We start from the raw sequence: 16,816 nt of genomic DNA on the forward strand, positions 1-16,816 counted from the left end.
TCTGTGCTGTACGCAAATAGAGTTTAAAATGCTTTGCTGTGCACAAGATGCCCACCAAGTTTAAGAAATTCCAAGATTACACTCACACTTAAATAAGAAGCAAAGTAGATTTTATTGATGAAATCTTACTCATCAATCTTCAAGGGAGAACCAAATACTTGCACCAGGACTGTTTGGCCCTGGTACATCCACTACAGAGCCCTTAGATGAGTCCCAATGTCCTATACATTGGAGCAGAATTTTATAGGTTTCATGCTAAGCTTACATGGCTCAAAACCATGCTTCTTGCTTTACACAAGACATAAATGCCCATTTAAAATATGCAGATTCTATGATGACCATTCCTTGTTTGTGCCAGAGATGTTAGCAGTTTGCTCCCACTCACCTTGCTATCAGCCATTTCCCCCTCCCAATGATGGAATTTAGGTTCCCTTCCAGGTGAACTTTGAATCCTAAATGTGACAACCAAGAACATTGCCTGATTTTTGTGTGACAATCTCTTCAGGATAATTCCCTCACACTACAAATGCCACACCAAAACAAACCACGTTTTAGCTTAACATGATGCCATGGACCAAAGAACACAGCAATGTGATCTCTTGGAATGGTGGTAGCAGAGGCAGCAGAAGTGTCTGTAACACTCACGTTCTACAGTTTGGTGCAGATCTTCCTGAGAACCCCAAAGGAAGTATGTACGGTAATGTGATTTGGTTTTGGCTTAGTCACTATGGTTTATTACAGGCCCACAACTAGGGTCTGTGTCACCCAGGGCAAACATGGATTCCACATCCATTTTGGCACCTCCCCAGCGCGGCGCCCGGGGTACATGCCCCGCTTGCCCCCCCCAGTTGTGGCCCTGGTTTGTTAACCATTATTTATCATTTAGTGCAATTAAGTGTACTTGAAATTAGATACTGTAAATTTAATTTGCCTAACTCAGTGTTTCTCAGCCTCAGCAACTTTAAGATGTGTGGACTTCAACTCCCAGAATTCCCCAACCAGCTTTTGGGAATCGAAGTCCACACATCTTAAAGTTGCTGAGGTTGAGAAACACAGCTCTAACTAAATAACTAACAAAGGCTGCAGCTTTACTATCAGTCCTTTCTTTTGCTATGCATGGAAGTGCCTTGCTGTCATGGTCCCTGTTCCAATGTTCCTGGAAAACATTGTAACAGGTTCCCATGCCATGGTGCTGAAAAGAGTTCTTGTATGGGAGGGGGCTGCTCCTGTTCCTTGTACCAGGCTGCGATGCGAGGAGTGAAGAATGAGGAATGCATGTTTGGGTTATCTCGCCTTGTCAAGGACGTTTCCCGCAGACCAGCAGGAACCGTTAGGGGCACCTGTGGGCATGGAATTGCACTGACTTTGTGGGGACTGGGAGTTGCTTGGCTGGGAAAGCTGAGAATGCCAGGTATACTTTTTTACAAACCCATAAACCCGAGAGACCTCACCCGATTGCCAGAGGCTCCAGGAGTGAGGCTACAGCTGTTAAATGGAGCCCCAAGCCCTGGGAGAAAGAGAGTGCTGCTATGCCAGAGGCCAGTGTCTTGGTTGTGGGAAGGAGGGGCACCATGCAGTTGAATGCCCAAGGGGCAGAGCTGAGTCTAAGCAGGGGAAACCACCGGCTAAGTCACCACCAACCACGCGTAAAATGACAGCAGTGAAGGGAGAAATAGAGGCTGAGGATTTGGTGTATTTCTCCAGGGAGACAGAGGGCAAAATAAAGGAGCCGGCAGGAAACGCCAGCTGCCTGTGAAGAGCACCAGTAAGCAGGCAGAGGATGATGGGCACAAGGACCCCATGGTGAGTGACAATTGCCCCACTTTGATGTTGAAAGTGAAACTAACATCCCAAGCAAAATTTACTGAAGTTTGGGCTTTGGCTTAGTCACTATGGTTGGTTACAGGCCCGCAACTAGGGTCTGTGTCACCCAGGGCAAACATGGATTCCACACCCATTTTGGCACCTCCCCAGTGCGGTGCCCAGGGCACATGCCCCACTTGCCCCCCCCCTTGTTTGATTCACCTCAATCTAGTCACAGCATTGGACCTTCCAAGCTTCCCTCTAAAGCACCCACTAATATTCACCCAGCTGGATGGCTTGGAAACTCGGGGGTGGGGTCCAGCTACTCATTTTACTGGGGCTGTGACAATACAAGTGGGCAGCTACCTAGAGAGACTTTAAAGTTTGTGGTAGCCCCAGCGGGAAGCCCTTCGGTCATATTGGGGATGCCCTGGCTGAAATATCAAAACCCCTATATTGGGAGCACAGGTCTGTGACTTTCAAAGATGGATTTTACAATGGCCCCACCGAAATAGTACCCACCCGAGCCAGAGTTTGTAAGGTGGGGGTCAGCCAGGCACTTTCCATACTGCCGGGGCTGGAGGAACTGCCTCCCCAATATCATGAGCTTGCAGACGTATTTGGGGAGGTGGTGTCATGAGTAAGGATGGCGAGCAGGGGGCTCCCATCCAGGCTGTAAAGCGCATGCGTAGCACTGAGGAATTAGGTAGCCATTCCAAGAGACACAGATCGGGCCCACCTTAACCTTTGGGGTTTATATGTCTGGGTTTTTCCCACGCTTCTTCAGTTTGTTAGGATTTTCTGTTATGTAGCAGTAATAAAACACTAGAGACCTGTTCCTTGTCTCAGCATGGTTCCTGGCTGTTAGGACAAGTGGAGGCAGATCAGTTACCCCCTCACCAGAGGATGGACTGTGCCATTGAAGGTCCCAAACACACAATTGCCCAAGCCAAAAATTTACCCCATGACCCAAAAGGAGTTGGATGCTTTGAGAGACTTTATCGATAAGAATTTGGCGTGCAGCTTCATTGAGCCTGCCAACTCCCTGGTGGGGGCACCAGTATTATTCAGGGGGAAAAAAGATGGCATGTTGAGACTTTGCACGGACTATTGAGGGTTAAATGGCATTTCCATCATGAACAAGTACCCCCTCCCTCTCATGAAGGACATATTGGCCCACCTATCCAAGGGGAATTTTTTTTCCAAATTGGATTTGCGAGAGGCGTACTTTCGTATTTGCATAAAGGCAGGGGATGAGTGGAAAACTGCTTTTAATTGCCCATTGGGGTCATTCCAATACAAGGTCCTCCCCTTTGGCCTATCGGGGGCACCTGGAGTGTTCATGCAATTGATCAATGAAGTACTACATGACCATCTCTTTAAAGGGGTGTTAGTCTGCTTGGATGATGTTCTTATTTACACCAAAACAGAGGAAGAGCATGAACGCCTCCTGAGGCAGCTCCTGAGCAAGCTTAGAGAGGCAAAGCTCTATGCAAAACTGTCTAATGTGAATTCCATAAAACACAGCTTGATTACCTTGGCTATAGGCTTTCTGTACGGGCATTGAGATGGATCCAGCCAAGGTACAAGCAGTTTTGACTTGGGAACGACCTTGTACCAGAAGGCAATTACAAAGTTTTTTGGGGTTCGCCAATTTTTACAGACAATTCATCCCAGGGTTTGTGGAGATAGCACTGCCTCTAACTGACTTATTAAAAACAAAAGGGCAAGGTGAAACCCGGAAAGTAAAAATCCCGGGGCTGTGCTGCACTGGACTGACAGCTGTCAAGCTGCATTTGATAGACTGAAACTGCTTTTTACTGCTGAGCCTGTATTGCAGCACCCAGATCCCGATCGCCCCTTTGTAGTGCAAGTGGATGCTTCTGACACTTCCATTGGTGCTATTTTGTTACAAAAGGACCCTGAAAATAAATTGCGGCCCTGTGCTTATTTGTCCAAGAAATTTTCTGATGATGAGTGGCATTGGCACATTTGGGAGGAGGCGTTTGCTGTTAAGGCAGCTCTAGAGACTTGGTGCCACCTGCTGGAGAGTGCCAAATTTCCTTTTGAGGTGTGGACAGATCATAGAAACTTAGAAGCACTTCACACACCTTGCCGACTTAGCCCTAAGCAAATTCGTTGGGCTCAATTTTTCAGCTGTTTTAATTTTCGGTTAAAGTACTTCCCAGGGTGGAAAAACTTTCTAGCTGATGCTCTTTCTCACCTTCCTCAACATGAGGGCCAGCCAGCTGATGCTATTGACATGTTAACAAAACCTCAGCTGGGCTTGGCTGCTGTAACCAGAAGCCAGTCGCGCTTGCAACAAACTCAGCCCCAAAGGCAGAAAGCAAAGGTACCTAGTCAATTACACGCTGAGTTCACTCAGGCTTTGAAATCTGATACTTGGTGGCAATCTCATAGAGACAAAGTGACTTTTACTGATGGCTTATGCTGGGTGGAACATAGACTCTATGCACCTGAGGCTTTACGTGTGAAAATTTTACACCATTCTCATGATGACAAAACGGCTGGCCATTTTGGAATTGTAAAAACTTTGCACCTCATTCACTGGCAGTTTTGGTGGCCGACACTTCACAGTGATGTAAAGGAATATGTGGCAACCTGTCCTGTGTGTGCCATGTCTAAACACAAAGAAGGCAAGCCACAGGGACTGTTACAAAAGGTGGCTGACCCCACCAGACCCTGGGAGCAGATCTCTATGGATTTTATCATGGATTTACCTCCCAGCCAAAAGAAAACAGTCATTTGGGTGGTTAAGGACTTTTTCTCAAAGCAGGCCCATTTCATCCCTTGTGCTTTGTTGCCAACAGCCCCACAATTGGCCAAGCTTTTCTTACATCATATCTACAGGTTACATGGTAGCCCCTCCCACTTAATTTCCAATCGCGGGACCCAGTTTACTTCTCAATTTTGGAAATCATTTTTGAAGTTGGCACCAAGCAGGCTTTGTCCACTGCTTCGCATCCTCAAACGGATGGTTCAACTGAGATTCTTAATGCCACCTTAGAACAGTTCTTTAGAGCTTACATTAACTACCATCAGGATGATTGGGTGGACTTACTCCCCTTTGCAGAAGTTGCATACAATAATGCTGTACACCAAAGTATTGGGAAAACCCCTTTTCTAGTTGTTAATGGACACAACTTTGTATCTATTCCAGAATTACCCCAGCCTCCCTCCCCATCTGGCTCAGCTGCTGACTGGGGCTCCCGAATTTCGCACTCATGGCCAGTCATTCAACAAGCCTTGGCTGATGCCCAGGCCGCCTATAAAAAACATGCCGACCGGGACTGCTCCCCTGATGATGACTTTAAAGTTGGAGATAAAGTTTATTTGTCCACCAAATACATCAGATCCTCCCAAACATCCAAAAAGTTGGCACCCAAATTTATTGGGCCCTTTCCTATCGTTGACATCATTAATCCTGTGGCTGTGAAGCTTCAACTTCCCCATAATTTAAAACACCTCCATCCTGTCTTTCATTGCAGTTTGCTGAAGCCTTTTCGTGCCTCGCACTGCTGGCACCCGTCTCCACCCCCCCTCCAATCTTGATTGATGGACACCAGCATTTTGAGTTAAAGGACACTGTGGATTCCAGAAAGCTTCGAGGCTCCCTGCAATATCTCATTTGCTGGAAACACTTCCCTCACCCTGAATGGGTGCCTGCTCGGCATGTTAATGCTCCTGACTTAATTAACCACTTTCATCTTGCCTATCCTGACAAGCCGCATATTTAGCTTCTTGCTTGTTATTAACCTTCTTTTTTAGTTTCCTTTTTCCAGGGGGGCAGAATGTCATGGTTCCTGTTCCAAGGTTCCTAGAAAACATCGTAACAGGTTCCCATGCCATGGTGCTGAAACAAGTTCTTGTATGGGAGGGGGCTGCTCCTGTTCCTTGTACCAGGCTGCGATGCGAGTGAAGAACGAGGAATGCATGTTTGGGTTATTTCGCCTTGTCAAGGACGTTTCCCGCAGACCAGCAGGAACTGTTAGGGGCACCTGTGGGCATGGAATTGTGCTGACTTTGGGGGGAGGGACCAAAGCTGCTTGGGGTTTTATTGGGAGACATCCTGCACTTCTACTATTCTCAGCTTTGCTTGTGATCCTGCATACTATTCAGTATTAACTCAGATATCCATGAAAGCCTTGTGTGAGTCTGATAGTGATTGTGAATAGGCAATCATTACACTTGCTATATTGCTTTTGTGACTGAATTCTCACTAAGCTTTGTTCTCTAAAAAATGGTTTTATTGAATGAACTATAATTGGCTAGGTTCACAAAGCATGTTCATTGATCATGATTTACAGCCACACTAACATAATAGCTATTTAAATACAAATTAAGTAAATAAGTATGTGCCCATACTAATTAAAGAAAAAAAATGAAAATAAGAGAAACTATACAAGGTAAAATGAAAATAAAAAGAAAAACAATCAGAAAAAGTAACACATCACTTTCAGTTGAAATTATTCTGTAGCACCTTTCTTCTCAACCATATACAATCACCTACCATCTGTTGGGACCAGACCAAGAAACGACACTGAGCCAGTGTATTCCAACTCTAGTTCTTTATTGTTCTCTCTGAATAGACAGAATCTTGCCAGACTAAATCTATCCTAACTAACCTACGGGGAAATAACCCAGGAGAGTCTAGGGCAGTGTTACATTAACTTTATCTCTCTACCAAGGCTTTCCAAACTGCAAGACCTCTTATCTCCCTGGAATGCGCTCCCCGCTTCCTGGGAATCAGCAGCAGCCCTGAACTCCATCACACCATCAACCTAAAAAAAAAAAATCTCACCATAAGAGCTACAAGGAAAGCGGGGAAATGATGTGGAAAAAAAATCAGACACACTACTATTCCATAGTATGCCCAGACAAGAGATAGAAGGCTGAAATAATGACAGTAAGCCAGAGACTGCCATGTAGTGAGTAAGTAGGGGGAAATTTTCTAGTAAAATAAAAAGGATTTCAAACTGATAATTGATAATGATGATGCTGACAGTGGTGATGACAATAATCACTTCATTGCTTGAAGATAGAATTAAACATTTGGAAAAACAGAAATGTTACTTTTAAGTTCCATTTAAAAAGATGCAGTTGATGATTGGATTGGAACATTTTAATTTCCTCTTGGTACTTTATGCAGAACATAAAGCCAAGAGGATAATATATTGCAGCTCTGGAGATTTAGTGAGATTATGTAATTTGATTTTTTTTTCCTGCCACTTATTTGATAAAGCCAGGATAGAATGATAGTTTGTTCTTTTTAGATCCATTCTTAAATTTCACTGATTCTTGCCTATGTATGCAAAACCTTCGTCTTGTAGTAGTACATAGAAACTGACAAGAATTAAATTGGCCCCACTCCCTGATCTTTCCACTTGGGAGATTTTATTAACATGTCCAATTTCAATTAAAAAGCCAGCAGGCAATGTATGTAAGTCTCTACAAAACCTTTCCATGCACAAGTCTGAGCGGAAATATTTTCAATACTAATCAACATCCATTTTTCCTACATAGTTGAGATTCCACAAAATTAATGCAATTATTCAAAACACTGTAACTAGCAAGCATAAATGTTTCCTGGGCTTTTAATTAATTACCCAAATTAGAAACTACCTCTTGGATTTAAGAAAATTACTGGAGTTTGTAGTTAATATTTGGAAAAAAGTGATTCTTAAATTGTTTTCAAAGTTTAAGTTGGCAAAGAATAATTTTTAATAAGTTAGCTATGTTGTCACCCTCTAATCAGGGGAGAAGGGAGAGTCAATTGCTCACATAGCCATGTCTAACCAGCAGTGGCTCGCCTTCCTAAGGAGGCAGTTCCAGTCTGTGAAAATGCCCCTTGTGTGGGGTGCCACAAGCCCAACACTCTCCATTTTTGTTCAGTCTACAGGAGTAGGACTAAGTCACCTGCCAGCGTGGATCAGTTATCTTCAATATGCAGGAGATATCCAGCTATGTATTTTGACCCCAGGCTGAACAGCAGATTTGGTTGAGGAACACAGCACAGATTGGCTGGGTTTGCACAATAAAAATCAGCCAGCCTCATTTCAGAGTTACATGAACCCAGCCAATGCCAATTATTAATTCTAGCTTTTTTGGTAATTCCCTGACTTTAACTTCTGAATTGACTTTGGACTACCTGCTGCTAAATAGGTATATTATATATTAATTCATCTTGGCTTGCTGTTTCTGATGTATGGGGTTGCCTGCTGAGGATGTACAACTGTATAAAACAAGGAAAAATAACCATAGATTTAACAGAAGAATCAAGAGGAACAACTTACAGTAGATGTATATACTATTTCAGTCCAGTCTTTAAAAACACACATAATCCTACACCTGCTTTCTCAGAATTCTCTTTGAATTCAGTAACATGAATTCCCAGGTAAAATGGGAATAGAACTTCAGCTTATTAAATATTATGGGAGATGGCATCCAGTGCTGAAATGGTTATGAGTTAGATATGCCTCTACCCAGGCTATTATTCAGCAGTGGCCCTCCATCTCAAACATGTCCTTGACTATGGATGTTCTTTCTGTTGGGGAGCTCCAAAGATTGATTTTGCGGGCAGGGGGAGGAGGGTCACTAAATCATTATAGATGCACTGTTGTGTGTTGAAATAGGCTGGAAAAGTATGCTTCCCAGGTGTCGCTGAAGTAAATCTATCACATCCCTCCTTGATGATTACGGAAGCTAGGGCGGCTGAAAGTTTGATTCAGCAAAAACTGGAATGCTACAAGTTCTTCACCCAATTTAGACTTTCCCAGCAATATACATGAATATTCTTTTTTTAAAAAAATTGTATTTGTTGGTTTTACAGAGTTCTGTTCTCTGTAAATGACACTTTTGAGGTTTCTACCTTAAAGAATCTTGTAGCATCATAAATTTTAGCAGTATTTATTATGGCAACTCTTACGTGCTACAGCCTCCTTCAGAAAATGCACTATCTCTATGAATGGATAGAATTTGTATCATATAGCATGGAGGAAATTATTCCAGATTATAAATTCAAATAATGACAATTACTGGGATCAGTGTCACTCATCTGTTAAAAGATTTTAAAATGTGTAACTTTGACTTCCATTAAACAACACTAACATAACATTTCTTTAAAAGATTCGAGGACAAGAATCACTGGTCTTCCCATATGCATTCAGTCCCTACTAAACTGTTAAAGATCCAATAACCCATTATTTCTCAGAGTGAAGCTTTTGACCTTCAAAATCAAAACAAATTATGCAAGATAGAAAAAATGTATAATGTATTTCAATCTGACTTACTCTACATTTGGAGTTCAGTTTAGGTTCATTAGTTTTTATATTATTTCACTCAGTTCTACTTCAAACTGAAAAAAAGTTGTGAGGGGCCTATAGCTGAATTTAGCTCATCAGATAAAATGTTCTAGGTTTCAATTAATGTCAAATTCATACAATAGCAACGTAATTCCTATATTGTAAGAAAAAGAAGCTGTATGGAATCGCCAAGGGTCAGATACGACTGAATGGATAATTCAATTAGATTCGAAAACAATACCTATTCAATTTAAAATAATTTATCCTGCCAGATGATGAATTTTGGAGAGTATAATAATTTATCCACTAGCAAAAAAATGTATGTTTCCTCAGCTGATTCAAGTAGTTAAAACTACATTTTTCCTCTGCTTACCTGTTGCAGATTTTTCCCTTTTCTGCTCCACTGTTACTGGGGTGAGACCAATTATCAGCAAAACAAAAACAAACACACATACACATACAAACACAAAAAACCAAAAGGAGAGAGTTAAACACCTTCTTCTTGGATAGCCTCTCAAAGCTTTTCATTTATTTACATATATTCTGAAAATATAGCATTTATTTCTTGGGTTTACAAACCATTTCAATCATACAATAATTTAAAAAATAACAACTACAAATATTCCTATGGAAGTGGCAATCATGACTTAAACATTAACAGTAATAAAAAGAAGTCCATCTCCTGACCAAAAGGCAATTGCAGCAATCCAGCATTCCTGGCTTGATGGAACCATCAGGTTTTCACCAGCTTCCTAAAAGCCAGGAGAGAAGGGACTGAATAGCACACTATTCCCAAGAAGAGGGATGGTGACTGGAAAGGTATACTTACATGACCATTGAAGATGACAGTTTCTGGTTGAGGGAACATGCAGTGAGTTCACCCTTCCAGATCTTATTAGGTGACTCGATGTTACAGGAAAAGGTGGTCCTACAGATACCCAGATTCTGAACTGTGAAAGACTTTCCAGGTGACAACTAGCAGCTTCGATTGCACCTAGCAGCCAACTATGAATTAGTGCAGCTCTGTACAGATATGGAGTATACATTCTTGTAACATCTAGTCTCCTTATGACAGAGGAACAAAACAAAGAGACTTTCCATAAGGTACCTAACATTTGTGCCATAAAGAGTTCTGCTTTTTACTAACAAAAACTCTACTTACACAGAATATAAAGATGTGTTTTTATTTGTTTTGAACTCACCTCAATTTCACATTGAAATATAGAAAGCTGTGATATTGAAAACATACTGAAATACATACAAACTGTTATATTCTGTGAGAAATTAATCAAAATACAAACACACAACAACAACAAAAATTGATGATTCCTAGGAGCAACAAAGATTAGGAAGGCAGAAACCGGATAAAGAAAATATCAGCTCAGTTAAATAGTCGACTTTTCAATAAATATTTCAAACTGGATGATAATTCAAAACTCCAATCAGTTGTGGTATGGAAGTAGTAGGATATAGATCTAGTGAATGTTTATATCCCCAGAAGTGTAACCAAGCTGTTAATTGGTATGCTTAATACATGCAGAAGAAAGCTAAACCAATGCTAAACTAGAATACACTGTTGAAAATACTATCTTGGACATATGATTTAATTCCCCTTGACCTCAGCTACTTCATCTGGAAGCTTCATTATTTCAACGACTGTGTTAATGATGAACAGTGCACTACTGATTAATATAAAGATGACAATAAAGAAGACTATGATGGTTACTGTCATTGCAGCAATATTCAGGTACCTGGCTGTCTTGCCATAGTTTGCTGCACCTTCAGGGTCTCCAACAACTTTACGATCTCTTGACTGAAGTGGAAAGGGAGAGAAATTTATTTTTAAAAAAGTAAGAATTAGCAGTGGAAACATCTTTGCAAATGTTTTGATCATTTAAATATGAGGTAATCACATCAAAACCAATAGTTTTCTGTTCAGTGCAGTCAAGAACGATCTAGGATTATTGTATCCCTCTCTACCTAGAAATTAGAGCATTTTCCAAACTTGGCCACTTCCAGGTGTATGGACTTCAACTGCCAGAATTCTTATAAATTGCCTGCTGGCTGTGGAATTCTGGGACTTGAAGTCCACACATCTGGAAATTGCCACAGTTGAGAAATGCTGATTTAGAGAGTAGCAATAATTCTTTTCCTGTACAAATGGTATGAGGCATATAACTCTTTAATGAATTACTGACTTTTTATGTTTTTCATATATTGGGGAGAAGGTAAGATCACCAAAAGGCACTGCTACAGGAAATAGAAGTTTTCTTTTTGTAAAACATTCCAGAGCAGGAATGAGCAATCTCTTTTTGCAGCAACTGGAAGCCCCTGCTCAAAGCTAATTAAAAAAATGTGTGTTTTTCAGCCCTACCAACTTTACATCAACATCCTTATTTATCAAATTTTATCACTGCCCATATCCCCCAAAGGAGGGACTTCCCCTGAAAGGAGGGACATCCTTCCTTTTGAATCCCTTATTATATACCAGCTATAGTATTTGTGTTCTTCTAGATTAGTCCAACCCCACTAAGCATAGACAGTGTTCAAGAAATTGGGAGTTTACTCTAACTTTTGGATGTCCACAGATTTCTACTCTCTATATTATAAAGATAGAAATAGATAGTAGGCAGGAAAATATTATAGTCAAGATAATTATCTTAATTCATCACTAACAGATGTCCACAAATTTAGTAAATAGACAAATATTTTACTATAGTAGAATTCAAAACCTTAGGTTTTCCTGTCAATTGAGGTTCAGAAAATTTTTCAAGCCAATATGAGGTTGATTGATTATGTGCCATCAAGTCAGTATCGACTCTTAACGACCACATAGATTTTCTCCATGATGATCTGGCCCTAACCTGGACTTTCAGATTTTCCAGCAGTGCACTCATCACCACTGTAACTGAGTCCATCCACCTTGCAATATGAGAATACATTATGATTATAATCTGCATGTGATAAAGTCAATTGTAAATGAGTTGGGTGACACTTGGTTAAACTTTATTCTAATTTGAATTTACTACATTGAAAATTTACTATGTTGACATTTTCAAGTAAGGCAATGATCAAGCTTCCACTTTCCCATGAATCATGAAGCTTTTCTCATTTGCATAGATGTTCTTAAGCAACTTTTTGTTTAAAGGCATGTGTTATGCTGTCTTTAGTCTAAATGATTCCAAGGTAGTTTATGAAAAATACAATAAAAACTAATATGCTTTAAGTTGAGTTCAGCTACAGATGACTTCATGGACATTTTCCCTTGTATAGAAATCTATACATTGTTAATCACCAGGATTTACTAAAGTAATGTGCTATGTATGGGGCAAACTGCCCAGAAACTATGGTTACTTCAAAACATAGTGCTATTTATTAACGACATCAGAGGTTTGAGGTGAATTATGCTCTTAAAGGGCTACTCTAGCTTCCAATACATTTCAGAACACAATTCAGAGTACTGGTACTTGCCACTGAAGTCCTGTACCCACGTTAATCTGCTAGTGTGTTGACACTGGGAAATGAAAACATCTTCATGAAAAATGGCAGTGACAAATAACTTCCATATTGTTGCCAAGAAAACAATATGGAGCTGCAATTAACTAGATGCCCACTGCTCATCAGAGGCATTCCATTGAGATGGATCTAGGAGCAAGCTGTGATTATTAATTTTGAAACTTGCAAAGGGAAAAAAAATATCCACATCTGTTTTGTCAGGATTGAATATGTTATTGATTCCTTCCCAGCTTCAGAAACTAAAAATATTTTTAAAACCTCATTGTGACCAAAGTCTTCCTGGCTGCAGGGAAATTTGTAGAAATATTTTGCACACGTTTATAAATCTTCCATACAAAGATTTGTTATACATGAGAGGTGGGATGTGTGTGGGTCTGTGCATTTTCCCACCATACTTTTGAGCCTTATCTATAGACTCCAGGAAGTGATAATCTATACTCTCCATGAGTTTTCTGTAAAGCCTTTAAAAACCCATCCTCATTTGTTACTTTTCAGTAATATGAAGGAATCTGAAAGGAGTTAGTATTATGGGGAAAAAATTGGCACTGATCTGTTTACCTTTTAAAGTTCACCTTTTATCCTTTTTAAACGCTTTATTTGGTGACTAAACAGACTGAATGTGGATGAAGGAACACTTTGCTTTTTTGAATGCATTTAACATTAAGTGTCTTTACATTCTGCCTTTATCTTACACCTTTCCCTGGCTCTGTATTCTTATTCTGTATTCTTATTTCCATGCTTTTATGATCTCTCTGCTGTATCTGTATAAACTATATAAAGTTAAGTAAACATTTACATTATTGTAAATAATTCTGACATGAAGAAATCACAACTTGTGGAATTTGAATTTGTGACATATTTTGTATTACACCTGTATACTATGTGCTGATTATCAGTTACCATGTTATCACTAATGATATGTGGTAACATACTGTGTGACATTTCAACAGGATGTCTTTGTTTGAATTCACAGAACATGTATATAGAAAACATGAAAAAAAGATTGATGAAAATACTTCGTTGTAGTTCGTATGTAGAACACTTTAACTTCTTGACCATTAGTAATTCCCAGGATGGCCAATGGGGAGGGATGCTGGCAGCTCTAGTACAGTAATATCTAATGTGTTACACTTTGTCTATATCTGTTCTATGAGCTAGAGACATATGTGGGGGGAGTCTCTTCTTATCCTGTAACAACCCTAGGAGATAGATTGGGTTCAGCAATATTGACTAGACCCAGTAAGTCTAGAATCCAGTCAGCTGAATAGGTTTTGAAGTCTGGTTTCCTAGGTCCATGATCAATACTTTAATCACGATGTCACAAACCTTAGCAACTATATCAAACTTCCTCTGTTTATGGCTCTAATCCTACCCATATTCCCTTTCTGATCCTAGTGCAACTTGAATGCAGGTTTCAACCTCCCACAAAAGATTGCTCAGCCTTGCTCTAGGGGAAGAGTAGGAAACAGGAATTGGTCTAAAGCAGTGTTCTCAACCTTAGCAACTTTAAGATGCGTGGACTTCAACTCCCAGAATTCCTCAGCCAGCAATTCTGGGAGTTGAAGTCTACATGTCTTAAAGTTGCTAAGGTTGAGAAACACTGGTCTAAGCCCTGAATTCAGCTGGGTGATGTCAGGGGCAAGTCATCACCCAGCTTATCAGGTATGAGACCAGTTAATATTCTGTTCTCACCATCCATGCCACTTTCTTCAGAGCATCAGGCAAACATCACCTGCCCACACTTGGCAGATCCACCAAGAAAAGCTATTTTCTCTATGCATCAAGCAAGCACAGCAAGCAGTATTCTACCCTATTTGATACACACAAAAAAGAAAGCTTTTCAGATGCCTTTTCTCTTCCTAAGGGATAAAGTATAGAGCAGCTGAACTGGAGCCAGACTTGTTGACAGTTGTGACATCAGCAAGGGAGGCTCCCTAGAACAGATTAGGGCTGCAGATTTCCCATCTGTACACAAATGGTTTCTCATTTCAAATTAAAATTCAGAGATGATCTGTTCCCCAAACTTTGTTCTGCCACAGAAGAGCATAGGAGTCAGAACGGGTGGGCTGAGGTGGGGATTTTTATTTTGATCAACAAAAGGCAGCTTTAAGTCACCATTTTCCCTCAAAACTTGAGCTGTTGTGCAGATTTAACTCTTAACAAGGCAATTCTATGAGACCCAGTTTGGTGTAGTAATTAAGGCACCAGGCTAGAAACTGAGAGGCTGTCAGTTCCAGCCCCTTCTTAGGCACAAAGCCAGCTGGGTGACCTTGGGCCAGTCCCCCTCTCTCAGCCCTAGGAAGAAGGCAATGGCAAACCACTTCTAAAAATCCTTGCCAAGAAAACTGCAGGGACTTGTCCAGGCAGTTGCCAGGAGTCAAACACTGGCTGGAAGGCACGCAGACAACCATACACACACAAAGGCAATTTTATACGGCTCCTGAGAAAACCTAACTAGTTCAAGAGGCCATGTTCCCATGTAACTGGACGAGTTTAGGTGGGTATTGTACTGTAAATTGTGCTAATTTACTACTATTTATAAGTAGAGTATTATTTACAAAAGAGGGCTCTCCTCAATTTAGAGAGGAGCTGAAATAGAGATCTTCAAGACTAGAAAGAAGGGGAGGAAGCAGCTGAGCCTGAAGAGGCCGGAAAAGCGAGAGGGCGCTTCCCATCTTTGCCAGCTGCGTTCACCTTGATGGAGAAGAGGAGGGCGAGTAAGCCAAGGCAGCAGCAATTGCAGGTGGTAAAGCTGAACAGCGACCAGACCACAAAATCCCTGGCCAAAGGCTGAGATACGGCCTTGGGAAACTGATAGGAACTGGGCTGGATGATGATGCCGGCGGCCTGCGGAGGCTCCATGGCCAGACCGACTTCCCGCGCGACAACGACGGCCGACACCGAAAAGCAGCAGCGTGGCTGAGCTCCGGGAGACACCGCGAAACGATGCAGCCCCCCAGCCGCCGCTGATTGGACAGGAAGCGGAAAGCGCGTCCCTTCGGCGCGCGAACGGGTGCAATGGGGAAGTGGGTGGGGCCAGGGGTTGCAGGCGCTTTTCCTGCGGGTGGAGCCGATCCTCCGCTTTCTGGAGTGAATCTTAGCGGCGTTTGGGCTTTTTGTCCCGCCAGTAAGGCGTATGTCGGCCTTGCCCCGCTCTTGAAAGCCATTTAAAAACTCTCTAGAGCCTGCGTTTAGTAAGCAAGAGAAAGGCAGATTGTGTAATAGATGGTAGTTAACTCTTGGATTAACCTTTTTCTTTAAAAATATGAGCTCGAGACTAGGAGGCTGGAAGAAATGAAAGTAAAGATAAAAATAAGCTTGTCGTTTTATTTTTCCCCTTCTACTTTTTGTTTGGTCATCTAAGAAGAACATCCACGGAAGACGAAAAAAATCGAATCTGGTAGCACCTTTTACGACTAACAACGTTTATTAAAGGGCATACGCTTTGGTGAGTTAGCGCTCACTTCATCAGACGCTTTTCATGCAGGAGATTATTTTTACCAAATTGGATGCTCCTCAGCTTCTGTCAGTTTTAAAGCTGTTCTGACATTTTTTATGTAAGCATTTCACAATCTGATTTCATTGTGATTCAGTGGAACTTTCCCCATTTTTACAATCCTAACTTGTCCCAAATATTTTCCCATGTTGTCACTGGGATGTGTGCACTTTTGCACTACTTTTGATTGAAGAAGTCAATATTTTAAAGTACATTTTCTTTCCCCCATGCCCTGAAAGGGTATAAGATTTGGCAGAGAGAGTTCTGAGAATTTACCAGCAGCAGTATTTCAGTCCCAGCATAAGGTATGTGTAGAACAGCACCCTGAGTTTAAAACATTGAATGGAAATGAATGAGATGTAGACTCTTGAAAGCTCAGCCCAGAAGCAGAGTTTTATAAATGGAACTTTGGCTGCAGAAATAAAAGTGGTGCATTCAATTAAACCTTAAGGGCTCTCATTATTAAAAGCTACACTTGTTCTTTGTATTTGAGAAAGCAGATAGACTGCTGTTTTGCATGTGAACTTATGACAATGTTCTGTAGTATGCCTCTGATTTAGATTGCCAGTTTCAAGAGGCTGGAGAATATACTTCTTTGTTGGTTTATTAAACAGTAATCTGCACTGGCAGCAGCTGTACAAGCTGCTCCCAATCTTCCTGCCATTACATTCCTTCAAGG

General features: G+C 41.2%; 1 protein-coding gene across 1 annotated transcript; it reads right to left on the bottom strand.

The window, feature by feature from the left end:
- Nucleotides 1–10,310: 10,310 nt before the first annotated feature.
- Nucleotides 10,311–15,588, bottom strand: LOC134487425 (dispanin subfamily A member 2b-like). The gene is made up of 2 exons (XM_063289219.1): nucleotides 15,336–15,588; nucleotides 10,311–10,938 (listed from the first exon to the last, which is right to left on the bottom strand). The coding sequence occupies exons 1-2, from the start codon at nucleotides 15,501–15,503 to the stop codon at nucleotides 10,729–10,731; spliced, it is 378 nt and encodes a 125-aa protein (XP_063145289.1). The 5' UTR covers nucleotides 15,504–15,588; the 3' UTR covers nucleotides 10,311–10,728.
- Nucleotides 15,589–16,816: the final 1,228 nt, after the last annotated feature.

The sequence above is a fragment of the Candoia aspera genome, chromosome 1 (assembly GCF_035149785.1).
Source record: "Candoia aspera isolate rCanAsp1 chromosome 1, rCanAsp1.hap2, whole genome shotgun sequence".
Taxonomy (NCBI): domain Eukaryota; kingdom Metazoa; phylum Chordata; class Lepidosauria; order Squamata; family Boidae; genus Candoia; species Candoia aspera.